Source organism: Myodes glareolus, chromosome X (genome assembly GCF_982192425.1).
Source record: "Myodes glareolus chromosome X, mMyoGla1.1, whole genome shotgun sequence".
Taxonomy (NCBI): domain Eukaryota; kingdom Metazoa; phylum Chordata; class Mammalia; order Rodentia; family Cricetidae; genus Myodes; species Myodes glareolus.
In genome coordinates, this window is record NC_142053.1 from 85,315,011 (window position 1) to 85,331,811 (window position 16,801).

The following is a 16,801-nucleotide window of genomic DNA, read 5'->3' on the forward strand; positions in this document are numbered from 1 at the left end:
AGAAACAGGAGAAGTAGGAAAAGAGTTGGTGGATCAGAGGAATGTTGAAAGAGGACCGAAAAGAAAGGACAGTCCAGGCAAATATTGCAGAGAGACTTCCTCCCATCATCTATCCTTTTGAGTTTTTGCTGCAGTTAGGGAAACTTTGCTCGCACCCTCGGGGGCCGGAGCGGTACACCTGCCCCTCTAGGATCGCTGTCCCTGGGGCGGACGTAGGGAAGCATCTCTGGGAGAGCGGCCACCCTGGAGGGTTCGCGGTGGGAGACCGCAGGGTGGAGTCGTGGGACGTGCAAACGGAAAGACTACATCTCCCAGGCCGCCTCGCTTTCCAGATGGACTCCTAGGGCGCTGACTGCTCCCCAGTTTCCGTAGGGAAGCGCCAGGCTACCACAGCTATTGTGCGTAGCGCTGTTGCCCTCCTCTTCCCGCTGTTGCTGCCCTGTTGTTGGAGGAAAGCTACGTCTCCTTGGCCGCCGGGTTTAACCCTTTAAGCGCCAAACCCGACAGCCCACCGGCTCCCCGAAACGAGTAGGCTGTCTCTGCAGTTGCCGAGCTGTGGGCGACAAGCCCCGAAGACCCCGAGGAAGACAGCTGAAGGGAGCCCGTGCTGTCGGTCGGTCTCGGGCTTGGGGCTCGGCCAGCGTGAAGCAGTGGCATTGGCTTTAAGAAGGGGGAGGGGAGGCGCGGTCCGCCGCTCGGGGAGCCAGGGAAGGAAGCCTTGGCTGGTTGGCTTGGGAGCGCAGAGAGGCGGCCCCCGCACCCGCGCTCTCCCCGCCTCCACCCTGGGCTGCCCAGGACTCAGCGCTGTGCTTCGGGGAGGCGCTGACCAGGGGGCGTGCTGCTCGCTAGGCTGCACCCTGCCGGCGTCAGAAGGCGTTGGTAAGCATTCCTGGTCACCCGCAGCCACCACCGGACTACGCGCTCCTGCTACACACCAGCGGGCGCTCCCAAGAGTTTCATTGGAACAGGTACCTGTTCTCCAAAGGGAGTGGGGTTGAGTCGTCTAAAAGTGGAGCCTGAACGTAAGCCACTAGGTCTATTCTGCTGATTGTGCCACTGATGCTCTCGCTCTTTGTCTCTAACCCCTAGTCCCTCCGCTACCGTAACCATGGGGCATCCCCCGCTGGAGTTCAGCGACTGCTACCTCGACAGCCCCGATTTCCGCGAGAGGCTCAAGTGTTATGAACAGGAGCTGGAGAGGACCAATAAATTCATCAAAGACGTGATCAAGGACGGCAGCGCGCTCATCAGCGCTATGAGAAGTAAGTGGAAGGCTTCCACGAGCTGTTTCTCTGTGTAGGTGGTTCTGGCCTTTAAACCTTTCCATACCACAGGGGGATGGGAGGATCTGCAGTGACTCTCAACCCAGGTCTCTGGGTCTGATGGGTTTCCGAACCTTTGGGTGTGGGGTCAGTAGAAGTGGAAAGTGGTGAAGACAAGCAGAACTTTGGGCCTTTCCCATTAGTGGCCCCGACCACTAATAATAAGACTTAATATGCAGCCGGGACAGGGACCCTCTTATTTTGCAGTTACTCTTACTTACCAGCTCCTTATTGAAAATGAGAGTCTGCCAGCCGGTCAGACATGCCCAGCACCCCTGTCTGGTACAAGGTGACTTCCATGCTGACCAAGGAACTACCCAAGCACCCCCAAAAGAATTGGGAATTAAGGCTAAGAGCTCCGTTATAATGACTTTTGTCCTAGCCTCTAGTTATTACAGAAAATTGTAGGGCATTAAAGAAATTACCCTTCCCAAATCATTTTTTTTAAGGAGAGCACCTTTGCCCTCCCCTGAGATTTTCTTTTTTTATATACTGTTAATGTTATAGTCAGTCCAAGTTCAGGATTTTTCGTTGGCTTCACATACTACAGAATTCTGCTTCTGTGTGGAGCAAAGACCTGCCAAGTTTATGATCCAAGGGGCCCAGATCCCCTGGGTGTAAACTACAAGGGCAGGGTATGGGGCTGCTACATTGAAAAGCTTTGCTTTTTCAGTGGTCACAGCTTCCTCAGCTGTGGGACTGTTTTTTCCTCCTCTGTGTGTAGGCTTTTATTTTTGCTGGTTGTCAGGAGGCTCCGAGAAAAAGAAAGAATAATAAACATCCCCAAAGAAAGTCTAAGGAAGCCTCTGTGTCAAATTATATACCTAGAAGAATGGAGGGTAATGATTACGAAGTGATGATTAGGTATTTTTTCTCTCCTTGGCTGAAAGGTAACTGTGAAAGGTACAGTCATTGTGAAGAGTCCCTCTATGCCTTTATCTTTGTTTTGAGTGGATTTACCCCGACCCCATCCCATGTCAAGGTTGTGTGGACCCTTGTGTCAAGCTGTTATGGCCAAGCAGCAATGGAGAGACTCTTAGAAGCTTTGGTGCCATAAGAACGGCTGCAAGCCAGCATTTCTCTGTAGCAGTTCTGGTTCGTGGGTGTCTGGCCACTCTTGGTCAGAATCTGTGAACTGTTCCTTCGAGTTCTTTAATTGGGTCTGAACATTCAATGCTTTCTTGTCATGTCACTTGGCCAATAGCAAGCTTGTGTTAGCACCTTAATGATGGAACATTTGCAATGCTGAGCCTTGCAGACTTGTAGGCCAGGCTTTTGGGTGTGTCTCCTCTTAATAGAGTTCATTGAGAGGTTGAGGATATGGAGGTTGTGCCACAAAAATAGAAACTTGAGGACTCTGCGAAAGGAAAACGGGACTGTTTGGATTGCAGCTTTCTTCTTATTGCGGACTGCCTGGGGTAGTAGCTACCCTCAAAGGAAGCCCATTATACAAGTGCTAGTCAGGAGGCAGTTTTTAGGACACGTATGGCAAGCTGAAATTGTGCTAAAAATGAACAGCTAAGTCATATCCAAGTGATTAAGCTGTGTAAGAAAAAATATCAGTTCAGTGAAACATTTTGGGGAAAGGGAAAATGTTTGTTTGTTTGTTTGTTTGTTTGTTTCCAGTTCTGGGGACTGCATTCAGATATTTGCATATACTAGCTCCATATGTAGGTCTTGGTTTGGGGGGATAGGGTCTCAAAATGTAGATTGGGCTTGCCTTTAACTGCTAATCTTTCTGCCTTAGTTTCGCAAGTGCTGGTTTATAAGCATGCAAATGTTTTGCAAATTAAGAGGCAATAGTGGGTTTTCTCCTTTCTATTACTTCTGAGACTAAGTGGGAAGATTTAGCAACTATGCAGGCTCAAATCTTTGCTATTTAGGATAGGGGGCTCTTTAATATTTGTGCTGCTTTTCTATTTCAGAGTCAAAATGGGATGGGGAGATATTAAAGCCCCCATGACTAACCCTTGCCTTACTACTTTTCTTTAAGCTCCACAGTTTTTAAATACTTGAGTAGCTAAAGACAAAGATGGAATTGTTTCCTACAGTCTTTATCATAGAAGTCCTTGTTCCCCATGCTCTGCTTTTTCACACTATGACTGCTCAGCCACTTTTTTTCCGGGTAGGTAGGATGGATGCAAAACAGGTGGTGCTCCTCCTAAGTGAAGGAAAGAGGAAAATATCCCACTGAGATTGAATTTTGAAGACCTGGGATACAGTTGTGACTTCCCCATTTTGGGATCTGGCACAAACCATTTCAATTGTGAAATGTAATTCAAAAATCAAGAAAAAAAATCTCTAAGGAGAGAAAAATGTGAAACTATCCCAAATTAAGTTAACACTGGATAAATTTATGGTAAGGTACAACAGGAAATTTATACAATATGAAATTGGTGGTGGGCTGGGCATAAAGTTCAGTATTAGAATGTTTGCCTGCCAAATGCAAGACCCTGTATTCCTTCCATAGTACTAGAATTTAAAAAACCCATTGCCGTAATAATGGTGGTAATTATATCCACCTCACGGGGTAGTTGTGAGTCTCAAGGAAATTAATCCTTTTTTTTTTTGTTTTTTTGAGAGAGGGTTTCCCTATAGCTTTGGGGCCTGTTCTAGAACTCAATTTGTAGACCAAACTGGTCTCGAATTTACAGAGATCCACCTGCCTCTGTCTACCAAGTGCTGCACTTAAAGGCATGCACCACCACTGCCCAGCTCAAGGAATTAATTCTAAAAGGTTTTGTAAATTGGAAATGACTAAAACAGGCACACTGTTGATAGTCTTTCTTTTGGTTGTGAATACATCTATTGATGAATGTATAATTTTCAGTAAAGTTCAGAAAGAAAATACATAAATAGAAGTAGTTGGAAACAGTCTTTTTCCTTGTTATCTTGATGGAAAAGTTCACTCATCTGGGCATAACTCAGTAATTAATTTTGTATTCATGCGCATGGATCCATCTTAGCATCTGGAACCTGGCGATAAAAGGCAGGACCATGATTGACACTTAACTAATTTGTGTATTAAATCAAATGGCTAGCTTTCTTGCAAACCTTGAGACATGACACACTGAGCTGCAAAACTCATTTGTAATTTTCCTTCTAGTTGCTAACCCAGGTGAAACCTGATGTCAGTACTTTATCCCACCGTGTAATTTTTGCCGAGAGCTCTGGATAAACTTTAAGCAACATGTATGTGTGACTGTTAGTGTGTTAAATGTGTTCCTGTTTGAATTCTGTGCTGGTTAGTTGTTTGTTTGTTTGTTGTTGTTGTTGTTTTTCAACTTGACACAGCCAGAGTTGTCTGGGAAGAGGGAAACCCAACTGAGGGATTGCCTCCATCAGATTGTCTGAAGGCAAATCAGTAGGGGGATTTTCTTGATTGTTATGTAGGAGGTCCCAGCAGACTGTGGGCAGTGCCACCTCTAGGCAGTTGGTACTGAGTGGATGATGTAAACAAGCTAGCCAGAAAGCAGCATCATTTCCATTATCCTCTGCTTCAGTTCCTGCTTCCAGGTTCCTGCCGTCAGAGACGGACTGTGACCTGGGAATTATAAGCAGAAATAAACTGCTTCCTCCCCAAGTTGCTCTGGCCAGTGTTTTTATCACAGCAGGAGAAAGCAAGCTGGCACAAATACTTAAGTTTATTTAATTCGATGCTCAGAGGTAATTGATGTTCCAATAGCTGCCTCCTCTGATGGGTGCCTGATCCCCCCACAAATGTGATTTATTTATAATTTTTGGAGCATATGACGATTATAACTTAAGCTAATAGAAAATAAACCACCGTCCCTCTGAAATATAAAGACTGTATTGCCTGCTTTTCTGTGGCCCTTTGTTGACTCTCCTTCTCCCTCTCCTCCTCCCTTGCTCGCTCCTTCCCTCCCTCCTTCTCTTTCTCGCTCCCTCCCTCTGTGCATACATATGTGTGCATGTGTGTTGAGGATAGAGCAAAGGGCCTTATGCATGCTGGACACGCCCTCTCCTACTAATCTATATTCCTGTGCTTCTTCTTTTTAAAAGGACAGTTTTAGTCCTTTTGATGTTAGTGAATATTTGCTGAACACTGAGGCTAGGCATTGTTCAATATAAATCATAAGGCCCATTGCTTATATGGCCCCAGAAACCTGAGACACTTCATGTAGACTATATATAGTTCATGAACTAAATACCATTCATTCAGTAAATTCCTGTGTGCATACTATGTTCTAATCTTTGTTCAGATGACTCTTAGACACACAGAGTGAGTCACAGGTGGATATTGACCCCCAAGAAGTTCCAAGAATAGTTGGGGATATATGTAGAGGAGAAATTACTGCTGTATAAAGTATTAAAGTTGAGAACTTTAGAGTTGGATGGTGGACATGATTGTTTGTGATGTTAGAGAGAGGGAGAGAGCTCATTTCTTGGTGGAAGACAGGGGAAACAAAGGAGGAAATAGAATTAGAGCTTGCCAGAATTAACAGCACTGTGATTTATTTAACTGTTCCCGTATACCAGTTCCCGTATTCCTTAATTAAATTTTTTTAGATGTTATACTTTATGGACAGGCTATGCCACAGGAAATGGCTAGGCGGGAGTGTAGTTTTTGCTGTATTTTAGTAAGAGTCACTGAGAGCTTATCAAGAAAAACAAGTTAGCATTCTTATACAAATGTTTCTGACTGTTTTTGGAGACAGGGTCTCATGTAACTCAGGCTTACTTTGAATTCACTGTGTATCCTGGGCTGGCCTTAACTTCATTATCTTTCTTTGTCACTGTCTCAAGGGGTGTAATTAGAGGGGTGTGCCACCAAACTCGACTATATCTGTGGCATTTAACATTTTTTTTTAAAAGACAGGATCTTGTTCTGTAGCCCAGGCTTGCCTGGAGCATTCTAAGTAGCCCAGGCTGACTTCAAACTTTATAATCTTCCTGCTCCAATTTCCTGAATGCTGGGTATACAGGAATGAGCAACCACACCCAACTTTAGAGTATAATATTTGAGATAATCTCTCTATATAGCTCAGGTAGGTGTTAAGGTCAAAATTCTTCCACCTCAGCATCCTGAGTGCTGGGATTATAGACCTGTATCACCATATTTTTAATATAGCTCAGGATCAATAAATCTTGTCTGTAAAATATCATATTACATATATTTTAGGCTTTAAGGCCATGCATTCACACACGATTAATCTGCTGTTGTCTGAAAGCAGCCTCAGTGAAAGAAGCACTCTAGGAAAACTTACTAAATGGAAATGTGATTTTTCAGAGACTTTTCTCACGTCATGGTATTTTATTCCTTAGAATTTTGTCAAGTTTTACAACTATCATTAGTGGTGGCACATGCACCCGGCAGTCAGGAGACACAGACAGGAAAGCTGAGAGTTCAAAGCAGACCTGGGACAGAATGGATTGTAGGACATCCTGGGATGTAACAGAGAGATCCTGTGCCTAAAAAAAAAAATCAAAAGAAAACTTCCCTAAAACGTGGAAGCCATTTTTAGTGCTGCTGGGGGAGGGTAACATATAAAAATAGTAAACTGGCTTTGTTTTACGAGCTGCAGTTTGCAGACCTTTGGTAAAGTTATTTAGGTTAAGTGGACTTTTACTAGCAATCCAGCTAATATAATTATTGGTAGACTGGAATGCCATATCTCACATTTTCTAGTGAATGATTTGATTTTGGTGTGCTATAAATTGTGTCTGCTGTGGATTCAAGGATCCCGCCTCACAGGAGAAGAGAGGAGGATGAAGTCGCTGGAAATGGGGAGGTTAGTGGGTCTGGAGGATCTGTGGGGAAAATCCACATCTCACCACCTTCCGAAAGCTGTCACGTTCTTAGTTAATGATTTTTAAATGTTCATTTGCTGGTGTTTTTTTTTTTTTTTTCTTTTTTGGTGTGACAGAGTCTTGCTATATAGCCCAGGCTAGCCACGAAGTTGTAGCAATCTTCTTGCTCAGCCTCCTAAGTTCTGGGGTTACAGGTATGTACCATAACACCCACATAGTCTCTCTTTAGTGTTTTAGCTGAAGGAAACTTATTTTCTCTTTGCAGTGCTAGAAATTGAACCTAGGGCCTCACACATGCTAGAGAGATGCTCTGCCACTGATCTGTATTTCCAGCACAATCCAACATTGTCTGTAGGCTAGATTGAATGAATTGTAGTCCCTGAGCTAAATCATCTAGATTTATTAGCCAACAAGTCTTGGCCTCTTATATGCTTGGGAGAGGGAGTGGGCCAGTCTTCAGGGAGAAAGGTTTGCAAAGACTAGAAACTGTTTTCTGTTTAGCAAAGGGAGGAGTATAGTGTAATGGCAAAGGATCCTAGATGGCCATGATGTGGTCTGTGTCAATAGAAAAGGGGAAGGAGTAGGGCTTCTATATAACTGTGTGGCTTTCACTTCTAAACTTCCATTATGTATTATAGTTCAACAATTTTAAAAAGGAATGATTCGACTACCTTCGGAATTCATGTTTACATCAGTTTTCACGAAATGTTTTAGTACACAAGGGAGTATTTAAACAAAAATAAGCAAAATTTAGCCTTTCAAAACTAAGGGTAATACCATGCATATATCAAAAACATGACGGAAAACACACAGCCGTTATGCTTATGTTGTTTTGGATTAATGGAAATTATGTTTTAAAGGATCCAAAATAACTGGGTATAGTGGCTTATGTCTGTAATCCCAGTACTCAAGTTAGTGGTAGAAAGATCAGGAATTCAAGGTCATTTTCAGCTACTAGTGTGTTTGAGGCCAGCCTGTGATCCATGAGCCCCTGTCTTAGAAAAACAAAAATACTAAACAAATAAATAAATATTAAACAAACAAACAAACAAAAAACATACAAAGGAATCCAGCCTGGGGTGGTGGCTCACATACATACATACATACATACATACATACAATCCCAGTACTTGTGAGATGGAGGCAGGTGTGTAAGGAGCTAAAGGTCATCCTTGGCTATGTATAATTTGAGGCCAGCCTACGCTACATGAGGCCAGCCTATGCTACCCAAGAGAAAAAAAAATTCCAAAGATGTATTAATCTTTTCAAGTTGCTGTGATAAAATACCCTGACAAAATTTACCTATGGGAGAAAGGCTTTCTTTTAGCTATGGTGTCGTCTATCATGGCGGGAAGTCAAGGCAGCTGGAGTCGGAAGCAGCTGCTCGCATTGCAGTCACAGTCAGAAACATGCAGATGAATGCTGCCCAGTCCCTCCTCTCCATCTCTACAGGCCTGGATCCCCGCCCATGCATGCTCCTGCCTACCGTTAAGAGGAGTCTTCCAGAATCACCTAATCAAGATTAACCAAGATAATCCAGCACAGGCTTGCCAGAGGCCCATCTCGCACTGATTCTAGATTCCGTCAAGTTAAAAATAAACCTTGACCACCACAGACACATTCTGTACAAAAATTTACATGAAGTTGATAAAATGGTTATAGTATAATGTGTATAATTTTGATATCTTAGTGTTAATATTTTAAAAGAAAACTACTTTCTTACAGACTAAACTTTTGTTTTGAAAGTTAATTAGCCAGACGGTGGTGGCGCACACCTTTAATCCCAGCACTCGGGAGGCAGAGGCAGGCAGATCTCTGTGAGTTCGAGGCCAGCCTGGTCTGCAAGAGCTAGTTCCAGGACAGCCAGGGCTACACAGAGAAACCCTGTCTTGAGAAACCAGAAAAACCAAAAACAACAACAAAAAAAGAAAGTTAATTACTGTTTTTTTCTTTCATATACATTTGAAGAGTTTTACATATTTACAGTAAAGTCGCCTTTGGTACCTTTTCAGTTCAGAATTTGGCAACGTGAGTGCCTGTGTATGGATTGCTTTCCTGGAAGGATAGGCCGCTTCCAAGCCTGCTATTAACAGCCTGTGTGGTCTTGAGTAAACCTTTGACTTTTGAGTATAGGTTTTCTCACTTGTAGAATTAGGGGTCTACTCAGTGATCACGAGGGTTCCTTTTGGATTTAGCCTTCTGTTTTCTGGTTACCGTTGTTTTACTCAGAAAGTTAAACTCCCTGAGATGGTTCTGCCAAAATCAAGCAAGTGCATCTTGACTCTAGGAGAATAGGCCACAAGAAAAGCCAAACATCCGTCATGGATTGACAACTTGAATTACACTGGCTTATTTGAGTGTGAACTTGTTGAGTGTTTTTGGAGGGAGATGTCAATCTGATGCTTTTCAGTTCTGCCCAGAATAGCTGGGAGTCTCTTTGGAGGTGGATTTAGAGCCATGATACATGGGAGTGTGATGTAATGTATGCTTTTACTCACAAGTTCAACTGTCATTATCTTGGTGATATTTATGTAATGCCATTGAGCCATTGAGCATACCGAGTTGTTTTAGGCCCCCAGAATAAATTGATCAATTTACTGGTGTGTGATTTAGGACTTTTTATTTTATTTATTTATTTATTTATTTATTTATTTATTTATTTTTAGGTTTCTCACGGCAGGGTTTCTCTGTAGCTTTGGAACCTGTCCTGGAACTAGCTCTTGTAGACCAGGGACCAGGCTGGCCTTGAACTCACAGAGATCCACCTGCCTCTGCCTCTTGAGTGCTGGGACCAAAGGTGTGTGCCATCACCGCCCAGCTAGGACTGCTTTTTAGTAGGTGTGAAAGCGCCCAGTAGGATTCAGTGCAGTTGCATTACCGTGTCTGTTAGACGTCTTCCGAAGACCTACCTTGCAGAGTAGCTGGACTGAGGGTAGTGGGAAGTATGGTGGGAAAATGTGGCAAATTTGTGAGCAATAATTTTATTCGGAGTGAAGGAGTAGTGCTGCAGCGCTAATGGGTTTAGCTTGACTCGCCTATTAAGAAAAGTTTTCCAATCAGGCTTAAGGATGGTGAAGGAAAATGACTCTCTGACATAGCCCAAACCATTTGTTTAATCTGGCATCTGTTTCTCTAATCAAGCACCAGAGAATTTTCCTAAAAGCTCACGAGGATCTGGAAAGATACACCGTTTTCCAGGCGAGTACCCTGGAAATCTCTAGTTGAGTTTTCTTTTCTTGTCAGCCAGAGGATCCTTGTGAGGTATTACCAGGCTTCTATCACATCCTAGAACCTTGGGCAGCATGAAGGCAATTCAGTTTAATTCCACAAAGATTTACTAATCACCTACTGCGTGTCAGTGCTGCCTGGAGATCAGGGAGAGGGCGTGAGTCAGGGGGCTAGAGACCCTGCTCTCTTGGAGCACACATTAAGTATTTAGTTATCTATCTACTTATGTCAAGGCAGTTTTGAGAAGGGCTATGAAGAGGAAGTTCAGGGTGAGATACGTAGTCTGTCGTATCTTTTGAAGTTGAGATTTGTGGGGTAAGGAAAGGAAATTTGACGGTGACAATGTGTTATCTATTGGTAAGAAGAAACCAAGGAGGAAGAGTACCTAAGTCAAACAGACCTGTGTTTCACCACTGTGATAATGGCCTTGGTACTTAACAAGACATTAATCTTTTTTTTCTTCCTTTTGGTGTTTTGAGAGAAAGTCTTACTATGTAGAGTAGGCTGGCCTTCTACTTTTAAAATATTTCTTTTTATTTTCTGTGTGCAGGTCATATGTGTATGTTATGTAATTGTTTGCATATCTACCTTATTTTTAAAAAATTGCTACACTTTAATTTATTTCGTGTGTATGTATGACTGTGGGCGTAAGCATGTCACAGAGCATGCGTGGATATCAGATAACTATTGCAGGAGTCCGTTTCTCCTTCCACCGTGTAGGTCCAGATGGTGACCAGCGCGTTCGTCCACTGAGCCATCTTACTTGCCCTCCACCTTAGTTTTGAGACAGGGCCTCTCATCGAACCTGATGCTCACCAGTTTTGAGGGATCCTTCTGTTTCTGTTCTTTCAGTGCTGGTGATACGGGTGCACACTGCCACATCTAGTTTTTACGTAAGCGCTGGGGATCTGAACTCAGGTCCTCAGGCTTGTGTGACTGGCACTTTAATGGCCTTGCCGTCTCTGTAGCCCTTGGCGTCCGACTTCTGTTTCTCTTACTTGAGTCTCTAAAGTGGTGAGATTCCGGTTCCGTGCCTCCATGGCCTGCTTCTCTTTCCTCCTCCTCTGTCATACTTCCCCGATTTTTCTCCCTGGAGGCAAGCAGTGTCGAGAGTCTGTCTAGCCTTTAAAAGATGACTTTATTTCAGTACTTCCTCCAATTTCCGTCTCTTTACGAGTGCGTTCCATTATAGGCAAATCTTAGCTACTCTGCGACAAGCTTTCTTCAGCATTATATCTGGATGAGACCAGGCATCAAGGTCCGTGCCTGTGGTCTCAGCACTTGGGGTCTGTAAGTTTGAGGCCAACCCTGGCTACATAGCAAGATCCCAGCTTAATATTTTTAAAAAATGCCCCTGGATGGACTGTAGACTAAAGAAGCCCGAAAAGCCACTTCTCCCTAAAAGCAAATGGACACCATCCCTCCACAACAAGGTCAAAGCAAAATAACCCTAGTTACCTATTAAAGGCAAAATACTATGTGGTTGCTTGTTGAAGCAAATCTGGTGACCTCTCTAACTGCTGTGTTGTAGCCTCTCATGACCTCCTCCTTACCTCTGGGTAGTGTCGAAAACTAAAGCTTCATAGCGATGGTAGCCTTGCAGCATCTGGGGAGGTGAGAGAGGATGTTGGCTCCTCAAAAAGCCCCATACCCAGAGTCTTGTATTTAGTCACCTTTGCAGATGACTAGAAAGGTTCATTCACGGGGTTGCTTACCATGGCACCTAGCATAGTTGGATTGCCGGGAACAGCTCTATCTCCAGGGTGTTGACATCCCAGCTACCTGATAGTTCTGCAGCAGTCAGGTCAAGGAAGTGTTTGATCCAAACCATGAAAGAAATAATTGAGAGTTCCAGCCTGTGTGCTATGACATATCATTGTTTTAGTTAGGCAGGGAGATGGGGCAGGAAAAGTAATTACAAAGCATTTGGATGGGAGAAAATGATAAAGCCGTCTCTGTCATCATAGGGCATGGTACTGTGTATAGCAGTGGGTCTCAACTCCCCTAATGCTGTGATCCTTTAATACAGCTCCCCATGTTGTGGTGACCCCCCCAACCATAAAATTACGTTGCGGCTACTTCATAACTGTAATTTTGCTACTGTTATGAGTGTAATATAAATAGCTAATATGCAGCCCCCCATAGGGGTCATGACCCACAGGTTGAGAAACACTGGTGTGTAGATTAGCCTAGGGAATTTGAAGAGGATTATTCAAGGCGCTAAGTGTAGCAGGGTTATAGGATGCAAGGTAGTTTACAAAAATCAGTCACATTTCTCTATGTTGACTGTTCTGAATTTGAATTAAGAAAATATTATTTATAATAATACCAAAAGAATAAACTCTTTACAAATGAAAATTTATAAAATTATGATATTCATTTATCTATGTCTGTATGTGTGCGCATGCACACAGAGATCAGAGGACAAGATGTACGAGTCAGTTCTTTGCTTCTACCATGTGTGTCTACTATGTGTAGTGCCTTTATTTACTGAGCCATCTTGCTGACCTAATTAGAAATACATTGAAAAGAAGTGTATGACCTTTTCACTGAAAATTACCAAACATCATTGAGAGCCGGGGATAAAGTAGGGTGGTAAGAGGGCTTGCCTGGCATGAGCAAGGCCTAGCCCCTGCCCCCCAAATCGCTGAAAGAGATGAAAGATCTACTGAAGGGGAAGAAGATCAAACGGTTGTGAGTTAAAGGCTTACTATGGGATGGAAGACACCAAGGAAACAAGGCCTTCTAGAGACAGCAGAACTGATGTACTTATGAACTCAGAGACTGTGGCAGTACGCACAGGGCTAAGCCAGATGGCATCCTGAGAGGGGAGATAGACACAAGACCCTATCCCTAACCCAGAAACTCTCTCTGACTGAGAACTGTTAGCAAAGGAAAATGTCATTTTCTCCAGTGGAGTCTCACTGGCTATATACAAAGCACACTTAAGGCCAGCAGTAGATGGGCAACACAAAATGAATGAACTTACTGGTATTTTGGGAGGGTTTTTTTTTTGTCTCACAGCACTTTGTCTGGGCATTTCTTTTTTCACCTTACAAATCTTTTACTTATGTATTATGTTTTCCGATTTTGTTTTTATGGCTTTCTGTGCTTTTTGTTTGGCTCTTTGTTTTTGTTGTTTCTTTGTTTTGTCCTATTCTGCTTTGCTTTTGTTGTAGCTTATTTTCTTATTAATTTTTAGATGACTTTATTTTCTAATGAGAGAAGGAAAGGGTGTGGATTTTGGGTGGTGGGGAAGTGGGGAGGATCTATGAGGAGTTGGGAGAAGGGAAACGGTAATCAGAATATATTGTAGCAAAAAAACTATTTTCAATGAAAACACAACAAAATTTGTTATGATGGCAATATATCCACCTGATCTGTGGATGTAACATTGTCTCTAACCAAGTAGCTTTGTTACCGGAATTCATTAGCATCTTACACTATTTCAAGCTGGCATGTAATTGATTATGTGGTATAGTCTGGCTTTGAATTTGTGTTAGTCCCCCTGCCTCAGTCTTCTGGGCGATGTGAGGTATGAGCCATCATTATACCAGGCAAAATGCATGGACATTTTAACATTGACCTGGAAGGGAAGAGACCCATGTCAGGCAAAACAATCTTGAAAAAGAACTTAATTGGAGAAGTTGCCCCACTCAATTTTAGGTATTTTCTTTTGAGCCATGCTAATGAATGTATTGCCATCGATAAAGGCTTAAGAGGTCAGTGGAGTACAGTATTGTGGGAGAAAACCTCACATTGATGGTCGATTGAGTTTGATCAGTGAGTGGAAAGAAGAGGCATCAGCCGATGGTGCTGGGTCAATCCACCGGGTTATTCACTACCATGCTGTTGGGTTCTAGCCTTTAAACCACACAGAAACTCACTGAAATGGATCCGCTGCTTCTCAGTAAGAACTAAAACTGTAAAACCTTGAACGAAAGTGATGTTTTCAAACTTCTTGGCTTTGAATCAGCCAGTGATTTCTTATTTGTGATGCCAGGTGACAAAGGGAGAATTGGTAAGTTAGAGTTCTACAAAGTAAATTTTGTGGTAGAAATAATTTTATTCAGAAAAAAAGGTTGGAGCCCAACTATTCTGTCTAGAACTTCTATCGTACTTCAATAAAAAGGGGAAACTGAAAAGTTATGTTTGATAACACACGCACGCACGCGCACACACACACACACACGCATTGAGTTTAATACACATATATGTATATGTATTAGAATAATGCTTACAATTCAATTAAATACAAAAGTTCAATTCAAATGACAAAAGTAGGGGCTAGAGAGATGGCCCAGTGGTTAAGAGCACTGTCTGTTCTTCCAAAGGACCCAGGTTCAATTCCCAGCACCCACATGGCAGCTCACCGCTGTCTGTAACTCCAGGTCTAGGGGAATCTGATATTCATTTACAGACATACATGTAGATAAAACACCAATGCACTAACAGTAAATAAAATAAAAAAAATGATGAAAGGAGCTAAGTATGGTGGCACACACCTGCGCTTCTAGCCCTCAAGAGGTTGAAGGAGGAGTGTCAGGAGCTCAAGGTCATTCTCCGCCACATAGTTAATTCAAGACCATTCAATCATATTAAAAGTAAAAAAAAAGCAAAACAAGGGCAGGCAAGTGGTAAAGGCACTTAACTTCAAGCTTGACTCCTGGATTTCCATCTCTGGGACCCACTGTGGAGACAGGAAAGGCCAGAGGCCTGTAAATATTCCTCTGGCCTTCACATGCATGCTATATCATGTATGCACCCATGCACACATATGCATACCTAAATAAACATAAAAATAAAGCAAGCACTAACAGGGACAAACATTAAAAATATGACCTTGTTGGGTGGTGGTGGTGCATGCCTTTTATCCCAGTACTTGGGAGGCAGAGGCAGGTAGATCTCAGTGAGTTCAAAACCAGCCTGGTTTAAAAAGTGAGCTCCTGGACAGCCAGGGCTGTTACACAGAGAAACCTGTCTCGAAAAATAAAACAAAACAAAATATGACCAGGTGGGACCAGTGAAATGGCAGACATTATTGGAGAATTTGCAACTTCTATTTATTGTTGGCATGCATAGCATGTTGTAGCCATTTAGAAAGTTTAGCTGCTAATCTTTTGCAATTCTTCAACAATGGTTAGGCAGTCACCCCACAAATGAACAATTGTACTATATTGTCTATCTATATCTATCAGGATTATTATTTATAATGACCAAAAGTGGGAAGTAACTTAAATGTCCATTAACTGAGAGGTGAATAAAATATAATAAAAAGCCATTCATAAAAAACTACATATATTGTTTATGATTCCCTTCCAGAATGCCAACCTGCTAAAGTATCACCAGGCTAGTATTTGCTCAGGGTTGGAGGGTTGAAATGTATTGTGACTGCCAATGGGTGAGGAATGTCTTGTTTGGAGTTGTGCACTTTTCTTACTGTGTACTACAATACGATGGTGGCTGTACTGCTTTGTGAGTATACTGAAGCCCATCTGGCTGTGCACTGGGTGAATTTTACGGTGCCTAAGTAGGAACTTTGAGCTGTGTGCAAACATACAATGCCATTGTGTTTGGAAAAGCAGAAGTGCTTGCCTTATAAACTTAGATGTGTCTCTGGTTCTCCCGTGTATCAGACTTGAAAGGCCGTTTTGAAAGATTCACGTCTGTAACATTGGGTGTGTATCTAGGCAAAAGGAAGCCAAGAGAGAGAATTATTCCTTCTGTGACCAGGAGGAGCTAGAGTCCAATTTGGAACTGGCAGGGGATTTTCCGGTTTCCATTCCAGGCACATTCTGCACTGTACTCTTTAGCAGGTACCTTGCTTCCATCTGTTTGGATGCCCTTTGTTGGTGCCGGGGAGTGTGTTTGTGTGGAATGACCCAGTTGGCAGCAGGATAGCATATAAGCGGAACGTTGTCCTTTCTTCTTTGCTTGGATCATGGCTGAGATCAGGTGTTTTCCCTGTTCAACCTTTTCCCGCCACCCTAATTAGCATCGTTTTCTTCCCTTGTTATAGAATGGTAATGTATCTTGGTGTTGTGACACCTGCCCTTTTTGTTCCTTCCCTGGAAGTCTAGAGTAGGAGCTGGTAGGGTAGTAGTTCTAGGGGCCTCCCATCTCTGCTCATCTGTTGACCTAATGCAAACAGCTGCTTTCCGTGTAGCGTGTAGTATACACTGGGAAATGTGTGGCATTACTCATGGGGGTGACAAATTCCTCTCCCCTCCCTACAATATTTTTGTCCTAGGGTGGCATGGAATTTCTCACAAGTGGCAAGCAGTAGGCCCAACAGTACCGCACCATATTAGGAGCTTCACGAAAGGCAGTTCTTTCCCAAAAGGTTTTCATTAAGGACTTCCCAGAAGCAGGAGGGACACACTTCGGCGTCCAGCTCGCTTTCCAGAGCCAGGCTGTCGTGGAAATGCCTCTCTCTGCGACTGCGTTCTGTGCATGTGACAGTGGACAGCTGGAGGAGA

At 43.1% G+C, this 16,801-nt stretch overlaps 1 protein-coding gene across 2 annotated transcripts in view; it reads left to right on the plus strand.

The window, feature by feature from the left end:
• The first annotated feature begins 368 nt into the window (after positions 1-368).
• Ophn1 (oligophrenin 1) overlaps positions 369-16,801 on the plus strand; it is a 327,366-nt gene continuing 310,933 nt past the window's right edge. The window contains exons 1-2 of one of the 2 annotated variants that reach the window (XM_085684928.2): positions 369-968; positions 1,090-1,262. In XM_085684928.2, coding sequence (XP_085541054.1) covers positions 1,109-1,262 — 154 coding nt within the window. In that variant the 5' untranslated portion in view covers positions 369-968; positions 1,090-1,108. The remainder of the gene's footprint in view (positions 969-1,089; positions 1,263-16,801) is intronic. The other variant, XM_085684927.2, reaches the window with a different exon arrangement.